General features: G+C 41.6%; 1 protein-coding gene across 20 annotated transcripts in view; it reads left to right on the forward strand.

Annotated features, from left to right (window-relative positions):
- Positions 1-23,410, forward strand: part of UIMC1 (ubiquitin interaction motif containing 1) — a 128,831-nt gene that overhangs the window by 31,253 nt on the left and 74,168 nt on the right. For 4 of the 20 annotated variants that reach the window (XR_013229138.1, XR_013229139.1, XM_077326294.1 and 1 more), the window contains exons 1-2: positions 545-5,148; positions 5,267-5,443. The exons of 9 other annotated variants lie outside the window; for them this stretch is intronic. Coding sequence is in view for 7 of the 11 variants with exons in the window: in XM_077326294.1 (XP_077182409.1) it covers positions 5,038-5,148; positions 5,267-5,443 (288 nt within the window). In the remaining 4 variants the exon portion in view is untranslated. Of the gene's footprint in view, positions 1-9; positions 5,149-5,266; positions 5,444-23,410 lie in introns of those variants that run through there. 7 more of the 20 variants (XM_077326275.1, XM_077326274.1, XM_077326291.1 and 4 more) reach the window with 7 other exon arrangements.

A 23,410-nucleotide genomic window follows, 5' to 3' on the forward strand; every position in this document is an offset into this window, starting at 1 on the left:
AACTCTGCTTAGAAGTAAGTCCTATTCTATTCAATGGTGCTTACTTCCAGGAACGTGTTCTTAGAATTGCAACCCTCCTGTCTGAAAGTTCAGCTGGCATTAGTTCAAAGTTGCATCATGCGTTTATTTAGGCTACAGTTTCCCATATCCACTAGGTTCTCTGCTCCCAGCGGAGCCATTTTCTTACCTATGATCTCCTATTTCATTCATCAGGCATTGATTCCTCCCCCTTCCCCCATACATATAATTATATTCGTTGCAGGCAAGTTTTGACTACTGTTGTTGAACTTCTCTTTATGTTAGGAAACTTCATTTTCAGAATGAGTGCCTACGTTGTATGAGTGAAAATGATACCTCTGAAACTGAATGGCTATGCTGGTGTGCTAACAGGAAATGTTCAGTTACACAGGGAATTTAGAGTTTGAAGTTCAGTTTACGGAAGGAAAAGGAAATTTGTCAGCTTGACTGGAATTAAACCCTAACATGGACTGATGGATGACTATGAAGAGAAGGTGCAGAGTATGTCAGTGAAATGTGAAGAAAACTATTAGTGACTTGAGGCTTTAGGTGAGGCAGTGGCTTTTTACGAGCCATTTGGGACCTTCCACCCACCCTGACTGTGCCTGGACGGCTGTACCGTTTTAAGAAGAAGGCATGGCGACCAGAAGGGAGGAGAAATTTCTTTCTGAAGAGGATGTCGCAGCACATGTGCTGGAAGGAAATGAGGGACACACTGCGACCGTTCAGCTCCTGGGAAGGCCGTCCCGCGTCTGGTCGGAGCGGGGGAACTGGACTGCGCTTCAAAGAGCACTAGAAAATCGGCTGCGGCTGCAGCAGAGCGCACCCCCCCCCCCCAACACGGATGGAAATGGCAGCAGCCATTTTCCTGCCAAAAAAGAAGCACCTCAGCAGGCTTCCCAGGCAGCCAGAACGACCCCTACTGGCTTTGGTGCAGCGGCGCAGGACACAGTAAGGCCCGATGGGCAAAACTTTTTTTACCAAATGCCTTGCTAGAGGCCATTAACCAATCCATTTCCAGTCAACTCCATCCCATATGGAGGACTCTGGGAAATAGGAGTAAGGGGCATTCCGATTCTTCTCCCTCTCCCCCTCATTCCAGGGGTTAGATAGATCTCACCCCAGGCGCTCATGGCCCACTAAGGCAGCAAGGAAGAGGAGCTATCCCCAAGACCTGGTCTCACAGCACTCCTCTGATTCAGATTCTAAGGCTAATCCTAGACAGGACATGGCCTTTCTTCCTGTTGAAGAATTGGAGGTTGATTTTGAACTCCCAGAACCTTCAAAACGTTTCTTTAAGTTGGAAGATTATTCTTCCCTGTTAGATAAGACATTAGCTGCCCTTGATTTAAAGCCAAACCCCCTGGAGGACCCAGAGGAAGGGCCTAGAAGACCAAAAAGACCATTAGGGAATTCAGAGTTTTTTCCACCAGAGGATTACTCTCAGAATATTTCCCTTTCTGATTATTTTTTTGGGGAAAAAAAATTGGGTCAAGCCTATGGCAAATAAACAATTCCCATCTTATGATAAAAAGTTGTATGCGCTTCCTGACTACGCTGAACGTTTTTTGCAGGTTCCAGTGTGGATGCAGCAGTAGTGGCCTTACAAGCACCTGGTCTGCTCTCAGAAGATGGGGAAGGCTCCGTAAAGGATCCCATGGACAAGAAAGCAGATTTTGCTCTACGCAAGGCCCATGAGGCTGCAGCAATGGCGTTGAAAGCATCTTCAGTGTCTTCAATTGTAATGAGAGCCATGATAGTGTGGGCTAGGAAGATGGTCCAACTTTTGGGGGAGAAGGATAAGCGCCTTCTCGAGAGAGCCAATAGAATGCTGCAGGGAGAGTCACTTGCCACTGATGCTACTCTGGACGCAGCAATTTTTAATGCCCACACCATAGCTCCTGCCTCTGCAGCGCGCAGGGTACTTTGGCTTAGGGCATGGCAAGCAGATGTCAGGTCTGAGGCGATTGTCACTGCCTATCAATTTCATGGGGTGAAATTATTTGGAGAATCTCTAGACAAGGTCTTAACTGATTCAAAGGAGAAGAATGATCGCAGATCTTATTCAAACTATTCCTTTTGGGGCAGTGGATCCTTTCCTAGAAACAGACAGGATAGAAGGCAAGCCTGGTCTCAATCACGTCAACCCTACAGGAGGGATTTAGCCAGAAGGGTTACAAAGGCCAGCGCTTTGATAAGACAGACAGAGATCCTAAACAGTCCATGGACTGACTATGCCAACATTCCAGTGGTGGGCAGACTACAATGCTTCGCGCAGGTGTGGTCCGCTCATGTCCAGGACAACTGGGCCAAGGAGGTAACTTAAAGGGCTATTCAATAGAGTTTATACGTCCCCCACCAGAACTCGTCCAGAAAAAAGGTTAAAGTCACTAGAAGCCATTGCCCACCTGTTGCAAATAAGGGCAATAGAAAAGGTCCCAAATCACGAGTGAGGAAAAGGCCTCTACTCTATTTTCTTCACAGTTCCAAAAAAGAGCGACGGTTGGAGGGCAATACTAGACTTGAAGCGACTCAATTGAGCGGTGAAAACAAGAAAATTCCGAATAGAGACCCTTCTCTCGATCAAGGAAGCCATCCAACAGGGAGAGTTCCTCACTTCGTTAGATCTACAAGAGGTTTATCTCCATGTGCCTATAAATCACTTGCACAAGAAATTTCTCAGGTTTTGTGTAGAAGACCAACATTATCAGTTCCGGGGGTTACCTTTCGATCTGTCATCGGCTCCCCGAGTATTCTCAAATGTCCTTGTAAATCCCATAGTCCTCCTGAGGAACCTCAAGGTGCATGTGCTCCCATACCTGGGCGACCTGTTGATAAGATCTCCATCATAGGAGGCGGCAATCACCAATACCAACCTGGTGGTAGAAACCCTCCAGAAGTTTGGGTTTATAGTCAATTTCCAGAAGAGCTCAGAGGATGGAGCATTTAGGTGTGCTGATAGACACGCAAGCAGGAGCACTCTTCACTACAGAAACGAGAATTCAGAAGATACAGGACCTAGCAACACAGGTCATCAACGAAGACTGTTCCTTACTCATGACTCTAGCGAGACTAATGGGCCTATTCATCTCTTGCCTGGACATGGTCCAATGGGCCAGGCTTCATTCGAGGGAGCTACAAGTCTTCTTGTGTCCCCATCACATGAGCATCGTGCACAAGAAGCACATCCTGCTACAGTTGCCCTCTCGAGCTTGGGACAGTCTGCACTGGTGGACCCAAACAGACAACTTTTCCAAAGGAAAGAAGTATATTCTTCTGAAGGAAGAGGAAATCTTCACGGATGCAAGCCTAACTGGATGGGGCACCACATCCAGGACCGACCTGATTCAAGGGCGTTGGTCACCCCACGAAAGTCATCTCCCCATGTTTTGGAGATGAGGACAGTGTTCTTAACTCTCTTGAAGTTGCAGTTATTTCTGCTGAACAAGGCCACCATAATAAGGACGGACAACATAGCCAAGCGTGCATATATAAACCACCAGGGGGGCTCTCGGTCCTTCCAGATGCACAAAGAGGCGCTGAAGGTTCTTCGCTTTGCGGAATGTCATCTGGTATCTCTACGGGCAGAGCACATTCAGGGAGTAGAGAACTGTCAAGCAGATTTGCTAAGCAGGTCTACTCTCTCAGAGACAGAATGGTCACTAAAGAGGTCAGTGTTCCTGAGCATCACGGAAAGATTCGGAGTCCCAGTAGTGGATCTTTTTGCACCTCACCTGAACCATCAGGTACCATGATTCTTCTCCCGATATCTACATCATCAAGCGCAGGCTATGGAGGCCTTGGCCAAAGGGGCTTCTACGCGCATTCCCACCTGTCCCAATAATTCTACGGCTTCTACAAAAGATAAGGGCATTCAATGCTGATTTGATACTGGTGGCTCCGGTGTGGCCAAGAAGACTGGTTTTCCATAATTCTGCAGATGGCGATCACCGATCCCTTTCCCTTACCTTTGGTGCCAGATCTATTGCAGCAGGGTCCAATCTGGGATCCGGATCCTGGATAGTACCACTGAGCCGCTTGGAGGCTGAAAGGCAGCACTATGTGAAGAAGGGATATGGCACAAAGGTGACCGATACCATGTTGGCGGCGAGGAAGGCACCCACGAACCGCATCTATGAGTATATGTGGAGGGTCTTCAGGGGCTGGTGCAGAAGGAAGAAAGTTCCCTTATACTAACCAACCATAGGTAATATTTTGGCCTTCCTACAAGATGGAGCTGACCAGGGTCTCAAGGCAGCTACACTGAGGAGACAGGTGGCAACGATCGCTACCATCATCCCAACAATTACAGGGAAGATAGCTACATCATCCCCACATTTCTGAAGGGAGCCTCAGTGCTTGGGACTCTGATATGTCATAGATCCCTTTGAACCAATAGCTGATATAAGCTTGTCATTTCTTAGGATGAAGGTTTTATTCTTGGTTGCAGTTACTTTGGCCAGAAGAGTTGGAGAGTTGGGGGCTCTCTCATCTAATCCAAAACATTCCTTAGGGATAAGGTCACCCTTCGACTGGACTTGGCCTTCGTGCCCAAGATCAACTCTAGCTTTCATAGGCTTCGGGAGATTCACCATCCTTTTTTCCTGACCCAAAGCATCCTCTTGAACAGATTTGTCATACTTTGGACATACGGAGGTTTCTGAAGGCATTTTTGATTTGGACAGCCGAGTTTAGAAAAACAGAACTGATCTTCATATCAATCACAAATCCAAACAAGGGTAATAGGATGTCCAGATCCTCAATCAGCAAGTGTCTGAATGACTGCATTGTGGAAGCTTACAAGGCCTCGAGAGTCCAAGTTCCGGAAGGAATAGTGGCGCACTCGGTGCGCAGTGCGGCAACTACGGCAGCATCTCTTAATCATGTGCCAGTGGAAGAAATCTGCAAGGCTGCCACTTGGTCTTCGGTTTCCACTTTTACAAGACACTACAAGATAGACTGTTTTGGTTCCACTGACGCCGTCTTTGGGCAAGCGGTTCTACAGGAGGTCATCTCATCATGAGCAACATCCCACCCTGGGGACACTGCTCGGGGAGGTCCCAAGATGTCTTCCGCCTCTGGGGGAGAACGAACAGTGGTCTTACCTGTGAGGGGTCATTCTCCCCAGAGGTATAGGAAGACATCTTCATCCCTAGAAGTTGCAAGTTGTTATTCTTTCTATTACTGTTGGCCTGTTAGCACCTTTTACTGTTTTCTGTTCCCTTTCCTATTTTTCACTTGACTTTAGGGTGATGATCTGAGGAGCGAATACTGTGATCTAGCGGTGGAAGTCTCAAACTGGAGCAGAGAGGCACGGCCACTCAGGAAGAAGGAGGGGGGAAAAAGTGAGCCTGCCTCCCTGAACTGGAGAATGGAACAACCCAAGATGTCTTCCTATACCTCTGGGGAGAATGACCCCTCACAGGTAAGACTACTGGTCGATCTGCAGCTCCTCGTGTCCCCTGGGTCCTAGTGCCCATTGCATTCCTGCTTGCAATGGGCTTTCTTGCTAGTGCATATATATGTGTGTTTCTTGAAACAAATCAATATAAGCATTCTTCAGTGCTCTGCTTTTATTGAGGTGCTCACAAATGTTTTATTATTGGCTGCAGTAATTTGACAGGTGTTAACTGTTCCATAGTCTCCAGATGTTCTTTATGGTGTATCTGTAAAAAGGAATAGCTACTGATGTCTCATACTATGTAAAATAGCTTGGATTGTTACAAAATACTTCTGTTTGTTCTTCCATCTTGCCTGGGTCTCTCTGTTCCAGTTTTCTATGTTTACATTTCTTTTGTATGTGTGCAGTTGCATAAAGAGAAATAAGTCAACCATATGCCCCTGTGCAAATCCTATATGTTGCCTATATTGGGTTTGTGGTTTCCTAGCATCGCAACCAAGATTTCTTAAGGCAAAATTCAGTTTTAGATCTAGCTGATCTTCAGGTTTTGTCTTGACACTGAGCTTAACTTTCTGCAGAGGTTCAAGTGGTTAGCCATGTTGGTCTGAAGCAGAACAACAAAACAAAACCAAAGTCCAGTGGCACCTTTAAGACTCATAGTCTGAGGAAGTGTGCTTGCACTTGAAAGCTCAAGCCTTGAATAAATCTTTGTTGATCTTAAAGGTGCCACTGGACTCTGATTTTGTTTTGTTTCTGTAGAGGTGTAATTAACAAAAGGCATCCTAGTTTGCCTTGCAAAATGTGTAATAAATTTGCCTTACTCTCCCCTACTGTGCTTGGTTGGTCACAGAGCCTTCTTATTCCTTCTATCTGTCATCTCCAGATTTCATTTTCCCTGATAGGACTAAAGATTTTTCTGATAATTTTGTTTTCAGATAGCATCAGTGTGTGTGTTTCTTTTTTTCATTGTGGCCAAGATACTGCCACATATATCAATACTGGATTAACATTGTACTTATCTAGATTTTAGATATTTGAGTTATGGGCTTGGATGCAAAGGCCTTGTTTAAAGTGATTTCAGTGAGGTTTATTTTCAAGGTGCTATTTAAGGTTGAGTTGCAAGAGTTCATTCATATTTCTGCTGCCTGTTTCAAATTACTGAGTTTCAAATACTGGAAAGAAAAGCACTTCTTGTTCCATTAAAACATGTGGAAGGTTTAAGAACTAATCGCGTTGTGTGATCTCTTGGCAAAGCTTACACTAAAAGTGCCTGTAAGCATAAATTAAAGTGTAGATCTGTGCATGGAAGGAAAAAAAAAGATTACTTCTGACTGTGATATTTTAACCCAGAGAAAAGAAAGGGAGACTTTATCCAGAGTGGAGATGTACAGCATGGAAATCAAATCTAGCATAACTATTAGTTTTCCTTGTACATTTTGCATTAAGAATGACCTTGTAGCAGTGTTAGCTACAGTTTGGGGATATTTAATTGATTAAGATTATTTTTGGACTAGTGATCTTATTAAAAAGGCAGTTGGTTGAATGGTCCCTTGAGTAGCTGATATTCTCATAGGCAGATGAACATTATTAAAAGATTAGAGCAGCCCCACTGCCTTTGCTGATTTCTTTCCCTCTCTTTTTTCAATGAAGGTGTATCAAGGCCATCCTCACAAATATAGGTTCAGAATGCTTCTGGATTATTATGGAGTTTGCTGCTATTAGAAACAAAATCTTCCCATGAGCAGATCTAAGACCTAATTAAATAGTGTTTTTCATTTTCTTGTTTTATTAAATGAGTATGGTTTTAAAAATCCCAGTCACTGAAATCTGTGTGCCTGTGCATGTTTAGACTATGAGGATTAATTGGATTCACTACAATGACTCCTTGGACGCAACTATTCAGTAGAACAAATCATAAAGTGCTACGTTTTCTGCAATAAATTCTCTCTTGTTACTAGTGTTTCAGGGGACTAACACATGGCTTCCAATAACTGATTTTTTTCTGGCACTGAAAGCACAACTTCCTTACTGGGAAAATATGATTCCCTCCTCTCTGGTGAACCCAGCTACTGTGGCATCTTTGTGGGACAGGGTTTTGTAGATGTCATGGGGTTGCCTGTTAGATAGTGCCTGTAACTGCACTAGGAAAAACAACACATCCCTTAAAAAAAAGAGTGGCCACCACCAGCAAGACTGTACCCCCACCAGCACTAGGGATTACCACTCTCCAATTCAGTGTTTTGAAACAATGTCAGCAAATTTTACAGTGCTCTTCCATAAAGCAAGGCTAGCTGTGTTGAACATTGTAAGAGCAGAATTTTGCACAACTTATCTTGGCTCTGTTTCTATTGCAGATATAATGCAAATGGAGAGCCAGCTTGGTGTAGTGGTTGGGAGTGCCGACTTCTAAATCTGCTGAGCCGGGTTTGATTCCCCTCTCCCCCACATACAACCAGCTGGGGACCTTGGACTCGCCACAGCATTGATAAAGCTGTTCTGACCGAGCAGTGATATCAGGGCTCTCTCAGCCTCACCCATCCCACAGGGTGTCTGTTGTGGGGAGAGGAAAGGGAAGGCGACTGTAAGCCGCTTTGAGACTCCTTTGGGTAGAGAAAAGTGACATATAAGAACCAACTCTTCTTCTTTGAAGAGAATTTAGAAAGAAATGGGATGCTCTGGAGTCGCAAGGTATGGGGGACTCATCTAAGATTTCCTACAGCACTTTTACCTGTGGAGGGTGTTAGAAGCTTATAACTTCTGCATGAAAGAACAGGAATATAAACTATGCAGTGTATATTGGGATAGCTGGGGGATAGCAATTTCTCCACTGGTCAACAGGGCCACTCTTGTTAGTTTTAAGCATTGTTTCCCCACTCCTCAATCAGAAGGCTCTTGTGTTTAAATTCAAACACAGATCATGTTAAAACAGCAATAAAATACGCACTCATATTATCAACAAACATGAGCAATGTTAGGAAAAATATTTGCAAAAGCTGCAAAAAGTCTTAAAAATACAAAAGGCAGAGTACCAAGTGAGCAGCTGAGAGAAAAATGTCCACATCTGGTGCTTCACCATTAAGAAGCTCGGTGTCACCCCATTTGGATCTGCTCATAATGAGGCAAGCAACTGGAGGAATAGCTGTTAGAGAAGGGTGTCAGTGGTGTACCCAATGAAGTGAGACATATGGTTATCTGTAGTTCTCAGTCTAAGCTATATGATATGTATGTAGCTGATATGTCTGCAAAGTGCCATAGTTTCTGTACTTGAATAATGCTTTGCATTATTGGCCCAGTGTCCCCTAATTTCTCTCTGTCACTGAAGTTGTGGAAGATGAGGAGGCATCAGTTCAGTTTTTTTAGTGCTATTCATCCATTGCTGTAGGCATAAACTATTCAAATTTTATTTAATCTGATTTATGTGGATTTGCTTGATTTCTAGAGCATATCAAAAGCATAGAATTTGGGTTTCCTTAGCATTAAATATGGATTTGAAATTTCCTTTTCTCCCAAAATATGAACCAATGAATTGTTATACAGTGTTTCAGTTGTGAGAGTGCTGAATTCTTTGTCAAAATGTTCTGGATCTTTAAGCTACTCTTTTTCTACAGGTGCTCAGAAACGATATCCCTCTTTTCCAGACTCTGCAACATATTGGGGCAGGAGAAGGCTTATTTTCAATATGATCTCATTGTTAATCTCTGAGGCTATGAGGCCACAACAAATATAAAGTGCATTATGGGGGTGGTATTGGCAAATCCTGGAGGAAGGATGTGATAGCATATTTGGCTTGTCATTGGGAAGAGTGTTAATAATTAAACAAAGACTAGATTATTGGAATACTTAGGAACTGGGGAAATGAATCCCCTTAATAAAATGATGCTGATCTAGAGGCCACTCTGGTTGTGTAGTCAAGGTCATCCTTGAGAAGATAGGCAAGGAGAAGTGATTCCTGGAAAAAAAGGAGAGCAGAAGGGAACATCATAAGACAGCAGCAAGACAGGAAGAAGCAATAGCATTATGAAAGAGTAATGGAGTTCAGAAGACTGGAAATTTATGGATGACTCCAAAAGTGGCTGGGATGGGGATGGGAGGAGAAATAACAGGCTACATTCTAAGCATTTTAAATGAACTGCAGAAGCTTGGAGAGGGGTGTGTGGAATGCTATAGTGTAAACTATCTAAATCTGGAAATTATACAGGGTTATGACCCCAACCTAAAGCTGCTGCCCAGCTGCAATCTCCCCCCTCTAACCTGATCTGTTACCCTGGGCACAAATTCCCAGGTCCATTCCACACAAGTTTAATGTAGCTGGAGTGTGGCAAATTGTAATCGCTACTAATATGCAGTTATGCACAACGTCGTACACAATCTGCCACACTCCTGAAACAGTCCCGCTAGAAGCGCTTTGTTGTAGCGCTTCCAGGGAAATCCCAAAAAGTGGATTCACCCTCTGGAAAGTGCTACACTCTTGCAACCAATCTGCAACACTAGCGAAAAAGTTCTGTGCATTACCATTGTTGCGATTTTAGCAAAGTCCCTCCCCCTGGCTCTCTCCTCTGAACTTCCGGCGAAGCGATTGCCATTTTTTTTCTCGGAGCGAGCGGAAACCAACGAACCGGCAACCCTTCATTCACCCAGTGAGGCTTCTCCGGCTGCAGTCCCTCCACAGAGCTGCTTTGAAGCTCGCCTCAAGTCACCAAGCACAACACAGCCCCGTTTGCAAGTTCCCTTTATTTTTGGCCGAAAATCGCACCCGTGCATGGGGGAGGGGAATTTTTTTTCACTTGGAGCATGGCAACGATAAATCGGCAGCTCACAGGCCAGCTTCCAGCTAGATGGGTCTCTACGTTAGGAGGAAGCAAGGAATCAAGGAATCAAGGCATATTCGTTGCAACGTGTGTTTTTCTTTTTTAAAAAAACATGTTCTTAAAGGCAAAGGGGCTTTTCTGGAGCATGGTAACAACCACCCCTTGGCTGCTCGTTTGATTGACGGCCAGGGGCGGGACAAAGCACGGCAAAAATCGCTTCCTTTCTAGCGATTTTTGCCAAGACCGGAAACCTGTGGGAAACGATTGAAACACAACTGGATTCCACTACAAAGGCAGGTATGCATTACACCGAATTCCACTATTTTAAATTCTGTTTTTTCTTCCCGTAATCAATTTGCCACATTGATCCTGGTGCAGAATGGGCCCCAGGTTTTGACTGCTGTTCAGCTGTTCTTGTTTATTGTACCCTCTGTTCATATTGCTATACATGTTTTAAATTTATTTATACTGAGATTTATTTGCTGCCACTCTTGGTGAGCTGGCTCATGGGTAGCCAGTTTGGTGCAGTGTAGTGGTTACGACTGCGGACTTCTAATCTGGCGAATCGGGTTGGATTCTGTACTCCTCCACATGCAGCCAGCTGGGTGACCCTGGGCTCACCACAGCACTGATAAAGCTGTTCTGACTGAGCAGTGATATCAGGGCTCTCTCAGCCTCACCCACCTCACAGGGTGTTTGTTGTGGGGGACTGTAAGCTGCTTTGAGACTCCTTCCAGTAGAGAAAAAGCGGCCTATAAAAACCCACTTCTTCTTCTTCTTCTTCTTGCGTACACCATGATAAAATTAGAATAAGAATGCACTAGTTCTGCTGTTCCATGTACACTGCCCCGAGACCTCGCAGTGAAGGGCAGTTTATAAATCAGATGAATAAATAAAAATAAATACATAGCTGATTGCAAAAGTATTTATAGGAATTGTGGGAAGAGGGAAACAAACTGGGCAAAGCAGCTACCAAGAGCATGTCCATGCCACAAGAGAGTACAAGGGAGGTGTCGCCAGCAGATCCAGATTAAGCAGCTGATCATGGAGCACCTGGAATGCCCATCAGTAAATGAGCCAAGACCACTGTTCTGTTACTGAAGTGACGCTTGATGTATAAATTATATGAGGAGCTGAGCTGATGTTCCAAGAAGGAGGAGAACCGTACTTTGCCAATGTGGCAATGAATAGACAATAAAAAACAGTATTAGCCAGGGAGCATTCCAGATGAGAGGCGTGCGGCAGGGGGAGAAACAGAAATATTGTCAGGTGAGTAGAAAGCAGGTGGGGAATAACTTCTGCCACACTAAATGCTTGCTTGGTTTTGGTTGTTTAAAAAACAGTGAAGGAAAGTGCATATTGGGATTTTGAAAATCATATACTAGTATGCCTTGCAGTTAGTAGGCTAGGTACACTCCTGGGATAGATTTTCTGAAATCTATAAACAAAGGGTGGTAGGAAACAGCCATGAAACTGGTTCTGAGCAGTAGCATGGGGAGGATGGGACTGGTGTCAGCATTGTTTGTGTTTAACATCCACATTAATGGTTAGAATCTGTACGCTAATGAAATCCACAGGTGATGGTAAATAGTAAGAAGCAGCAAGTATTCTTTATTGTAGAAGAGCATTCTAGAGGCAATTAGAAAACATGAGCAGAAGATCAGAGAATTAGATTTAGTCTGTGAAAATGTAACTTATACAGCTAGGGGGCTAAAAAATTCAAACATTGCCATGAAATGGAAGGATAAAAGGACATAAAATAAATAAATACTTAGATTTTTTTGAGAAAATTTAGTTTTATTTGAAATAAAATCAAAGTAACAAAAGAACAATATTACAACTAATATAAGAGTACAAAAAAAGAAAGAAGAATAGCATATCGATATACAATACAGAGAAATATAATACCTCTTCTTCCCAACTGCTCCATAAAGTGTATCTAGCTTCCTTTCTTAAGATAGTCCATATAATAACACCATTGTTCTTCATGCTCTTCTACAGATCTTCCATTAACCATATAAGTTAGTCTAGCCATTGTTGACAGTTTGGCCACTTTATCCAGCCACTGAGATATAGATGGAACCTCTGCCGATTTCCAATTCTTCACCCATACCAAATAAAATCTTTGACTACCTCATCCTCCGTATACAGTAATAAACATAATTCATACATCTTCTTGATTAAATGATTATCATCTTTACATAAATATAACTGTAATTGTGATTTTTCTACTTCAAATTCCAATAGCTTCCTATCCCTTTCATATCTGTCCTTAATCTGTCTATATAGCCACCAGTCTACATATTTATATTTTTGCAGTAATTTCTCGTGAGATTTAATTCTAAACTGCATTATCCCTTCTTGGGTAAAAGTCTCAATTATATCCTTATAATTTAACCATTTAGTTTCTGTTGTTGCTTGCCCTCTGAACAGAGCCTCCTCTGGTGACAACCATAAAGGAATTTTAGAATATAATTTTCTTTTATACTTATTCCAAACCTTCAATAAAGCAAATCTTATAACATGATGTAAAAATTGTTTATTTGCATTCTCTTTTTCGTACCATAAATATGCGTGCCAGCCAAACCTCAAACCTGCACCTTCTAATGTTAATAATCTCTGATCTCTTAAAACTATCAATTCCTTTATCCAAACCAGACTACAAGCATCAAAATACATCCTTAAATTTGGTAATGCCTGTCCTCCCCTTTTTAGCATCACAAAGAATTTTCATTTTTATTCTAGGTTTTCTCCCTCTCCAAACAAAACTTGCCAAATCCCTCTGCCAACTTCTGAATGGTTTATCTGATTTAATAATTGGAATATCCTGAAATAAATACAAAATTTGGCAAAATATTAATCTTTATGGTGGATATTCTACCCATAAAAGATAAATTGAGAGTCTCCTATTTTTTTAAAATCTTTTTAACCTCTGTCCAGAGTTTCTCATAATTATGCTGGAATAAACTCAAATTTGTGCTAGCAATATTAATACCTAAATATTTATAAATTTTAACTATTTGACATCCTGTTTTCCCTTCTAAACCTTTCTGACTCTCCTTATCCATATTTTTCACAATTATTTTTTATTTGGTTTTATTTATTTTTAAACCAGTTACCTCTTCAAAATCTTTAAACTTGCCTAATACCACAGCTATACAGTCTAAAGGATCCTCCAAAATCAATATTAAATCATCTGCATAGGCTCTCAATTTAAAAGTCTGTTGTTTAATTTTCAGACCTGTAGTATTCTTGTCTTCTCTTATGTCTTGATTAAAGATTTATAGAGCCATAATAAAAAGTAAAGGTGAGAGTGGGCAACCTTGCCGTGTTCCCTTATGAATATTAAATTGCTCTGTAAGCTCACCTTTGCCCACTGTTCTTTATAAATCTCCCTTATCCAATTTATAAATGTTCCATCACATTCCATCCTTTCAAGTAAACTAAATAAAAAACTCCAATCAACAGAATCAAAAGCTTTTTCCATATCAATAAAGAATAATGCCAGTTGTTTATCTGGTCTCAGTTGGTAATATTCAGTTACATTTAGTATTATCCTTATATTATTTCTAACTTGTCTACCAGGCAGAAAACCCTCCTGGTCTTCATGTATTATCTTAACCAATATCCCTTTCAGCCGATTAGCCAGTATATTAGTAAAGATTTTATAATCTATATTTACTAAAGAAATAGGCCTAAAATTTTGTACCTCATTTGTCTCTAGGTATATCCGTAATATGTGCCTCTTTCCAGAAATCTGGGATGCCATCAATTATAATCTTGTTCATTGTCTCCTTTAAAGCTATTAGTATTTCTTCTTTAAAAACCTTATAATATGCTCTTGATAACCCATCAGGTCCCGGAGCTTTACCATCTTTTATATTATTAATTGTGTCTATAATTTCCTCTGAACTTATAGGCTGATTTAATAACTCTAACTGTTCTGAGTCCAATTTCAAAATATTCTGTTTTTCTAAATATTTCTCTCTTTTCTCCCTAGAGATGTCCTGCTTCTCATATAATTTTAAATAAAAATAAAAAAAACCTTGTTTAATTTTTTCTTCCTCCAGTAATATATTCCCATCTTTCTTTAGGGCTGTAATCAATTTATTTTGTTGTTTCTTCTTTAATTTCCAAGCGAGCCATCTGCCTTGTGTATTTCCCAGTTCAAAATATCATTGTTTTACTTTATTTAACTGTTCACCTAATCTGGCCACCTCTAAGAGTTCCAGTTGTTTTCTTAATAGCTTTAATTGTTGTAGAGTATTTTTATCTTTTGGTTTTTCCATCAACATTTTTTCCTTGTTTTTTATTGCCTCTTCTAATTTCTGCCTTTCTTGATCTTTAAGCTTTTTAAATTTACAGCTGTGGGATATCAATAACCCCTCATGTAGGCTTTACTTGTATCCCACACCATTTTCATCTTAGTATCCTCCTGCATATTTAGTTCAAAGAAGTCTTTTATTTTCACTTTACAATCTTTCACAACTTCATGTAATAATAGACTATCAATCATTCGCCATCTTTGATTACTTTTCCTTCTCTTTGACTTCAAGCTCATTAGTACAGGTCTATGATCTGATATTAATCCTGGTAGTATCTCAATTCTTCTTACATCTAAAACAATATCTTTCGTAACCCAAATCATATCCAATCTGGACCATGAACTATGTCTGTCAGAAAAAAAGGCAAAGTCTTGCATACTTTTATTATTATTCCTCCACACATCCACCAATCCCCAATTATCAACCAAATCAAAAAAACTCAATGGTAACTTCCCTCGTTCTCTTCCAGTATTCCCATTACTTAATCTCTTATCTAATTTAGGTTCAGTTACCCCATTTAAGTCCCCCATTAAAATAACGCTAAAGGTAAAGGTAAAGGTGATGCCCTCTAGCGTTTTCATGACAGACTCAATATGGGGTGGTTTGCCAGTGCCTTCCCCAGTCATTACCGTTTACCCCCCAGCAAGCTGGGTATTCATTTTACCGACCTCAGGAGGATGGATGGCTGAGTCAACCCTGAGCTGGCTGCTGGGATCGAACTCCCAGCCTCATGGGCAGAGCTTTCAGACTGCATGTCTACTGTCTTACCAGTCTGCGCCACAAGAGGCTCTCTAACACTTGTTGTTATTGTTGTTATGTGCGAAGTCGTGTCCGACCCATCGCGACCCCATGGACAATGATCCTCCAGGCCTTCCCGTCCTCTACCATTCCCCGGAGTCCATTTAAGTTTGCACCTACTGCTTCAGTGACTCCATCCAGCCACCTCATTCTCTGTCGTCCCCTTCTTCTTTTGCCCTCGATCACTCCCAGCATTACGCTCTTCTCCAGGGAGTCCTTCCTTCTCATGAGGTGGCCAAAGTATTTGAGTTTCATCTTCAGGATCTGGCCTTCTAAAGAGCAGTCCGGGCTGATCTCCTCTAGGACTGACCGGTTTGTTCGCCTTGCAGTCCAAGGGACTCGCAAGAGTCTTCTCCAGCACCAGAGTTCAAAAGCCTCAATTCTTTGACGCTCGGCCTTCCTTATGGTCCAACTTTCACAGCCATACATTGCAACTGGGAATACCATAGCCTTGACTAGACACACTTTTGTTGGCAGGGTGATGTCTCTGCTTTTTAGGACGCTCTCTAGATTTGCCATAGCTTTCCTCCCCAGGAGCAAGCGTCTTTTAATTTCTTTGCTGCAGTCCCCATCTGCAGTGATCTTGGAGCCCAGGAAAATAAAATCTGTCACTATCTCCATTTCTTCCCCATCTATTTGCCATGAATTGAGAGGGCCGGATGCCATGATCTTTGTTTTCTTGATGTTGAGTTTCAAGCCAACTTTTGCACTCTCCTCCTTCACCTGCATCAACAGGCTCTTTAGTTCCTCTTCACTTTCTGCCATTAGAGTGGTATCATCTGCATATCTGAGGTTGTTGATATTTTTCCCTGCAATCTTGATCCCAATTTGTGACTCCTCTAATCCCGCATTTCTCATGATGTGCTCTGCATACAAGTTAAATAGGCAAGGCGACAGTATACAGCCTTGCCGAACTCCTTTCTCAATTTTGAACCAGTTAGTGATTCCATGTTCAGTTCTCACTGTTGCTTCTTGACCTGCATATAAATTTCTCAAGAGACAAATAAGATGCTCTGGTATTCCCATCTCTTTAAGAACTTGCCACAATTTGTTGTGCTCCACACAATCAAAGGCTTTAGCATAGTCAATGAAGCAGAAGTAGACTTTCTTCTGGTACTCACTAGCTTTCTCCATGATCCAGCGTATGTTGGCAATTTGATCTCTAGTTCCTCTGCCTCTTCAAAATCCTGCCTGTACTTCTGGAAGTTCTCGGTCCACATATTGCTGGAGCCTAGCTTATAGGATTTTGAGCATAACTTTGCTAGCATGAGAAATTAGTGCAATGGTACGGTAGTTTGAACATTCTTTGGCATTGCCCTTCTTTGGGATTGGAATGTAAACTGACCTTTTTCAATCCTGTGGCCATTGTTGAGTTTTCCAAATTTACTGGCATATTGAGTGTAGCAGTTTTACTGCATCGTCCTTTAAGATTTTGAATAGTTCAACTGGAATGCTTTCATCACCACTAGCTTTATTGTTGCTCAGACTTCCTAAGGCCCATTTGACCATATTCCAGGATGTCTGGCTCCAGGTCAGTAACAACCCCATTGTGGTCCCTACCATTTTGGTCCCTTATCATACCCATCTTTGCATGAAACGTTCTCTTCATATCTCCAATTTTCTTGAAAAGATCTCTGGTCCTCCCCATTCTATTGTTTTCTTCTATTTGTTTGCACTGTTCATTTAAGAAGGCATTCTTATCTCTTCTAGCTTTTCTCTGGAATTCTGCATTCAATTGGGTGTATCTTTCTCTTTCTCCCTTGCCTTTCACTTCCCTTCTCTCCTTAGCTATTTGTAAAGCTTCCTCAGACAGCCATTTTGATTTCTTGCATTTCTTTTTCTTTGGGATGGTTTTAGTTGCTACCACTTGTACAATGTCGCAAACCTCCGTCCATAGTTCTTCAGGCACTCTGTCTATCAGATCTAATTCCTTAAATCTATTTGTCACCTCTACTGTGTATTTGTTGGGGATATGATTTAGTTCATTCCTGAGTGGCCTAGTGGTTTTCCCTACTTTCTTCAATTTAAGCCTAAATTTTGCAACAAGAAGCTGATGATCTGAACCACAATCAGCTCCTGGTCTTGTTTTTATTGACTGGATAGAACTTTTCCATCTTTGGCTGCAGAGCACATAGTCAATCTGATTTCTGTGTTGACCGTCTGGTGATGTCCATGTGTAGAGTCGTCTCTTGGGTTGTTGGGAAAGAGTGTTTGCTATGACCATTGTATTCTCTTGACAAAATTCTACCAGCCTGTGCCCCGCTCCATTTTGTACTCCAAGGCCAAACTTGCCTGTTATCCCGGTTATCTTTTGGCTTCCTACTTTAGCATTCCAATCCCCCATGATGATAAGCACATTATTTTTTGGCGTTGCTTCTAGAAGGTGTTGTAAGGCTTCATAGAACTGATCAACTTCATCCTCTTCAGCAGCAGTGGTTGGGGCATAGACCTGGATCACTGTGATGTTGAATGGTTTGCCTTGGATTCGAACTGAGATCATTCTGTCATTTTGGGGATTGTATCCTAAGACTGCTTTTCCTACTCTCTTATTGATTATGAAGGCTACTCCATTTCTTCTGCGAGATTCTTGTCCACAGATGACCTGATGGTCAACTGAATTAAATTCACCCATTCCTGTCCATTTTAGTTCACTGATTCCTAAAATGTCGATGTTCAGTCTTGTCATTTCTTGTTTAACCACGTCTAGCTTGCCTTGATTCATGGATCTGACGTTCCAGGTTCCTATGGAATAAAAATCTTTAAAGCATCGGACTATCTTTTCGCCACCAGTTACTTCCACAACTGAGCGTCCTTTCGGCTTTGGCCCAGTCGCTTCATTCATTCTGGCGCTACTCGTACTAGCCGTCTGCTCATCCCCAGTAGCATATTGGACACCTTCTGACCTGAGGGGCTCATCTTCCGGCGTCATAACGTTTTGCCTTTTGGAACTGTCCATAGAGTTTTCATGGCAAAGATACTGGAGTGGTTTGCCATTTCCTTCTCCAGTGGATCACCTTTTGTCAGAGCTCTCAGCTATGACCTGTCCGTCTTGGGTGGCCCTGCACGGTATAGCTCATAGCTTCACTGAACTACGCAAGCCCCCTTGCCACAACAAGGCAGCGATCCTTGAAGGGGTCTCTAACACTAGAGTATAATAAATTTGACATTTCACAGTCCCAAGTCTCAAAAAATGTACTTTTACCTTCATTTGGAGCATATATCCCTACCACCAATGTTTTGATACCATTTATTTCTACTTCTAACATTATATATCTTCCATCTTTATCAGATTTTATTAAACATGGTTTCAATTGTTCCTTAACATACAATACCATTTTTCTTTTCCTTTTTCATTGCTGACACAAAATCTAAACCCAAATTTTTATTAACTAAATATTTTTAACAGATTCCTTTATATGTGTTTCCTGTAAGCAGATTATTTGGAAATTCCCCTTTTTCAAAGATTGGAACACTCTTTTACGTTTTTGGGGGGCATTTAAACCATTCACATTCCAAGTTATTATATTCATATCTTTATTACACAACATAAGTAAGTTAGTTTTGCTCTGTTACAAGCAGACCAATATTTTAATTCAGCTCTTTTTAATATCTCTTTAGGAAGTCTCTTGCTTTCTGTTTGTCTTTGATCTTAGATTCCCTACTTTTAAATTGGAATGAAATACCTTCTGGTATTTCCCATTTAAAATATATCCTATTTTTTTTCAACACTTCAGTTATAAAACTGTATTCTTTTCTCAATTTCAAAATCTTTGGTGGCATTTCCTTCAATAAAATAATTTCCTTCCCATCCACTTGAAACCTTTTTTCATAATGTGTACAGCATCCCGTATAGATTTCTTAACAAAACTTATAAGAATGTCTCTTGGCAGATTTCTTTCTTTAGCATATTTTGAGTTTACAGAAAAAATTTCATCCACCTCCAATTTCATTTCTCCCTCATCTTTCCCCAACATCTCACAGAAAATGTTAACTACTCTTCTATATGTATCTTCTCCTTCCAGCTCTTGCAGTGAGCGCAGTCTTAAAAGTCTTTACTTTTGTTTCATTTCTATCCATATTCTTTCTTGATTTTCTATCACCTTCTCATTCTCCAGGCTTTCCATCCTATCTTCTAGACTTTCAAGTTTTTCATTGACAATTTTAAAGTCTTCTACTAGTTGAGATATGCCATATTCCAGCCTTGAAATCTTTGCTGTCTCCTGTTTAATATTGCTTAAATCTTCATCAATTTTATTTACTTTTCTATTCATGTCATTTAAAGTCTCAGTCATTTGTGTTGATTTTGTCATAATCTCCTGCATATCTGGCGCGGAGACAGCAAACTGCATTTGTACCTCCTTTTTTTTCTGGGTGTCATTATTCCTTTTAGATAAATAGTAACACTGTTCAAAAGTTAATAAGGCAACAACCAGAATCTTCTGTAACGTCTGTGACTATACACCAGCTTTCCATTCCCCCTTTCAGTTTCTCCTTCAGCGGCTTAATCAGGGGTGGGGTGTTTCAATGAGCCTTCGGGGAAATAAGAATCTAGCTCAGGGGAGTTAGACAGATTCTTCAACAATACAGCCTCCACTTTACATTTCAATTGTTTAATCACCTAGTTTCAGGAAATGAAAGGTCGCTCCAGCCTCAGTCCCCTCAGGGTCTTTCGTGTTGATTGTTGTTGTTGTTGTTATGTGCGAAGTCGTGTCCGACCCATCGCGACCCCATGGACAATGATCCTCCAGGCCTTCCCGTCCTCTACCATTCCCCGGAGTCCATTTTAGTTTGCACCTACTGCTTCAGTGACTCCATCCAGCCACCTCATTCTCTGTCGTCCCCTTCTTCTTTTGCCCTCGATCGCTCCCAGCATTAGGCTCTTCTCCAGGGAGTCCTTCCTTCTCATGAGGTGGCCAAAATATTTGAGTTTCATCTTCAGGATCTGGCCTTCTAAAGAGCAGTCAGGGCTGATCTCCTCTAGGACTGACCGGTTTGTTCGCCTTGCAGTCCAAGGGACTCGCAAGAGTCTTCTCCAGCACCAGAGTTCAAAAGCCTCAATTCTTTGATGCTCGGCCTTCCTTATGGTCCAACTTTCGCAGCCATACATTGCAACTGGGAAGACCATAGCCTTGACTAAACGCACTTTTGTTGGCAGGGTGATGTCTCTGCTTTTTAGGATGCTCTCTAGATTTGCCATAGCTTTCCTCCCCAGGAGCAAGCGTCTTTTAATTTCTTTCTTGCAGTCCCCATCTGCAGTGATCTTGGAGCCCAGGAAAATAAAATCTGTCACTATCTCCATTTCTTCCCCTTCTATTTGCCAGGAATTGAGAGGGCCGGATGCCATGATCTTTGTTTTCTTGATGTTGAGTTTCAAGCCAACTTTTGCACTCTCCTCCTTCACCCGCATCAACAGGCTCTTTAGTTCCTCTTCACTTTCTGCCATTAGAGTGGTATCATCTGCATATCTGAGGTTGTTGATATTTCTCCCTGCAATCTTGATCCCAATTTGTGACTCCTCTAATCCCGCATTTCTCATGATGTGCTCTGCATACAAGTTAAATAGGCAAGGCGACAGTATACAGCCTTGCCGAACTCCTTTCTCAATTTTGAACCAGTCAGTGATTCCATGTTCAGTTCTCACTGTTGCTTCTTGACCTGCATATAAATTTCTCAAGAGACAAATAAGATGCTCTGGTATTCCCATCTCTTTAAGAACTTGCCACAATTTGTTGTGCTCCACACAATCAAAGGCTTTAGCATAGTCAATGAAGCAGAAGTAGACGTTCTTCTGGTACTCCCTAGCTTTCTCCATGATCCAGCGTATGTTGGCAATTTGATCTCTAGTTCCTCTGCCTCTTCGAAATCCTGCCTGTACTTCTGGAAGTTCTCGGTCCACATATTGCTGGAGCCTAGCTTGTAGGATTTTGAGCATAACTTTGCTAGCATGAGAAATTAGTGCAATGGTGCGGTAGTTTGAACATTCTTTGGCATTGCCCTTCTTTGGGATTGGAATGTAAACTGACCTTTTCCAATCCTGTGGCCATTGTTGAGTTTTCCAAATTTGCTGGCATATTGAGTGTAGCACTTTTACTGCATCGTCCTTTAAGATTTTGAATAGTTCAACTGGAATGCTGTCACTACCACTAGCTTTATTGTTGCTCAGACTTCCTAAGGCCCATTTGACTTCACATTCCAGGATGTCTGGCTCCAGGTCAGTAACTACCCCATTGTGGTCATCAGGGATGTTAAGCTCGCTCTTGTATAGTTCTTCTGTATAATTTTGCCACCTTTGTTTAATCTCTTCTGCTTCTGTGAGGTCCCTACCATTTTGGTCCCTTATCATACCCACCTTTGCATGAAACATTCTCTTCATATCTCCAATTTTCTTGAAAAGATCTCTGGTCCTCCCCATTCTATTGTTTTCTTCTATTTGTTTGCACTGTTCATTTAAGAAGGCATTCTTATCTCTTCTAGCTTTTCTCTGGAATTCTGCATTCAATTGGGTGTATCTTTCTCTTTCTCCCTTGCCTTTCACTTCCCTTCTCTCCTTAGCTATTTGTAAAGCTTCCTCAGACAGCCATTTTGATTTCTTGCATTTCTTTTTCTTTGGGATGGTTTTAGTTGCTACCTCTTGTACAATGTTGCGAACCTCCGTCCATAGTTCTTCAGGCACTCTGTCTATCAGATCTAATTCCTTAAATCTATTTGTCACCTCCACTGTGTATTCGTCGGGGATATGATTTAGTTCATACCTGAGTGGCCTAGTGCTTTTCCCTACTTTCTTCAATTTAAGCTTAAATTTTGCAACAAGAAGCTCATGATCTGAACCACAATCAGCTCCTGGTCTTGTTTTTATTGACTGGATAGAACTTTTCCATCTTTGGCTGCAGAGCACATAGTCAATCTGATTTCTGTGTTGACCGTCTGGTGATGTCCATGTGTAGAGTCGTCTCTTGGGTTGCTGGAAAAGAGTGTTTGCTATGACCATTGTATTCTCTTGACAAAATTCTACCAGCCTGTGCCCTGCTTCATTTTGTACTCCAAGGCCAAACTTGCCTGTTATCCCGGTTATCTTTTGGCTTCCTACTTTAGCATTCCAATCCCCCATGATGATAAGCACATCATTTTTGGGCGTTGCTTCTAGAAGGTGTTGTAGGGCTTCATAGAACTGATCAACTTCATCCTCTTCAGCAGCAGTGGTTGGGGCGTAGACCTGGATCACTGTGATGTTGAATGGTTTGCCTTGGATTCGAACTGAGATCATTCTGTCATTTTGGGGATTGTATCCCAAGACTGCTTTTCCTACTCTCTTATTGATTATGAAGGCTACTCCATTTCTTCTGCGAGATTCTTGTCCACAGTAGTATACCTGATGGTCATCTGAATTAAATTCACCCATTCCTGTCCATTTTAGTTCACTGATTCCTAAAATGTCGATGTTCAGTCTTCTCATTTCTTCTCATTTCGTGTTGATAGGGAGTTCTTTTTCTCCTGCCGGGATGAATGCTCTCGGGTAACAGTCACTAGGACTGTTTCTCCTTCACAGCTTTCACCTGTATCAGGCACTGGAGATCCCCTTGCGCTTCTCCTTTGTACTGGAGAATTCTAATTTGCAAGTAAAAGAGTTTTTACCTACATTCTCTAACATGAAGAAGCTCCGTTGATTCGGAGCCAGCCAGCTGGAGCAGAAGTTCCACCGGAAGTCACCCCCTATAACCAGAATATTTACCAAAGTTACTTAATAATACATCAAATAGTGAGTCCAAAGCCCTTAGTGGGCTAGTTAATGCACAAAAAACATTATCAGCAAAACTGTTAAGTTTAAATTCCTCAACTTTAAGACCCAGAAGTTTATCATTCTCCCTAATCTTGTACGCTAGCATTTCCAAAACCAAATTGAACAATAAAGGAGAAAGGGGACACCCTTGTCTGGTGCCCTTCCTGATTTGAATAGCTTCATTAGTTAGCGTCCCATTAACCAAAATTCTAGCCTTCTGGTCACAATAGATTTGTTTGATCAGACCACAATTCAATTGAGTGAGAGTGGCATATAAAAATTT

Source organism: Paroedura picta, chromosome 3, assembly GCF_049243985.1.
Source record: "Paroedura picta isolate Pp20150507F chromosome 3, Ppicta_v3.0, whole genome shotgun sequence".
NCBI classification, from domain to species: domain Eukaryota; kingdom Metazoa; phylum Chordata; class Lepidosauria; order Squamata; family Gekkonidae; genus Paroedura; species Paroedura picta.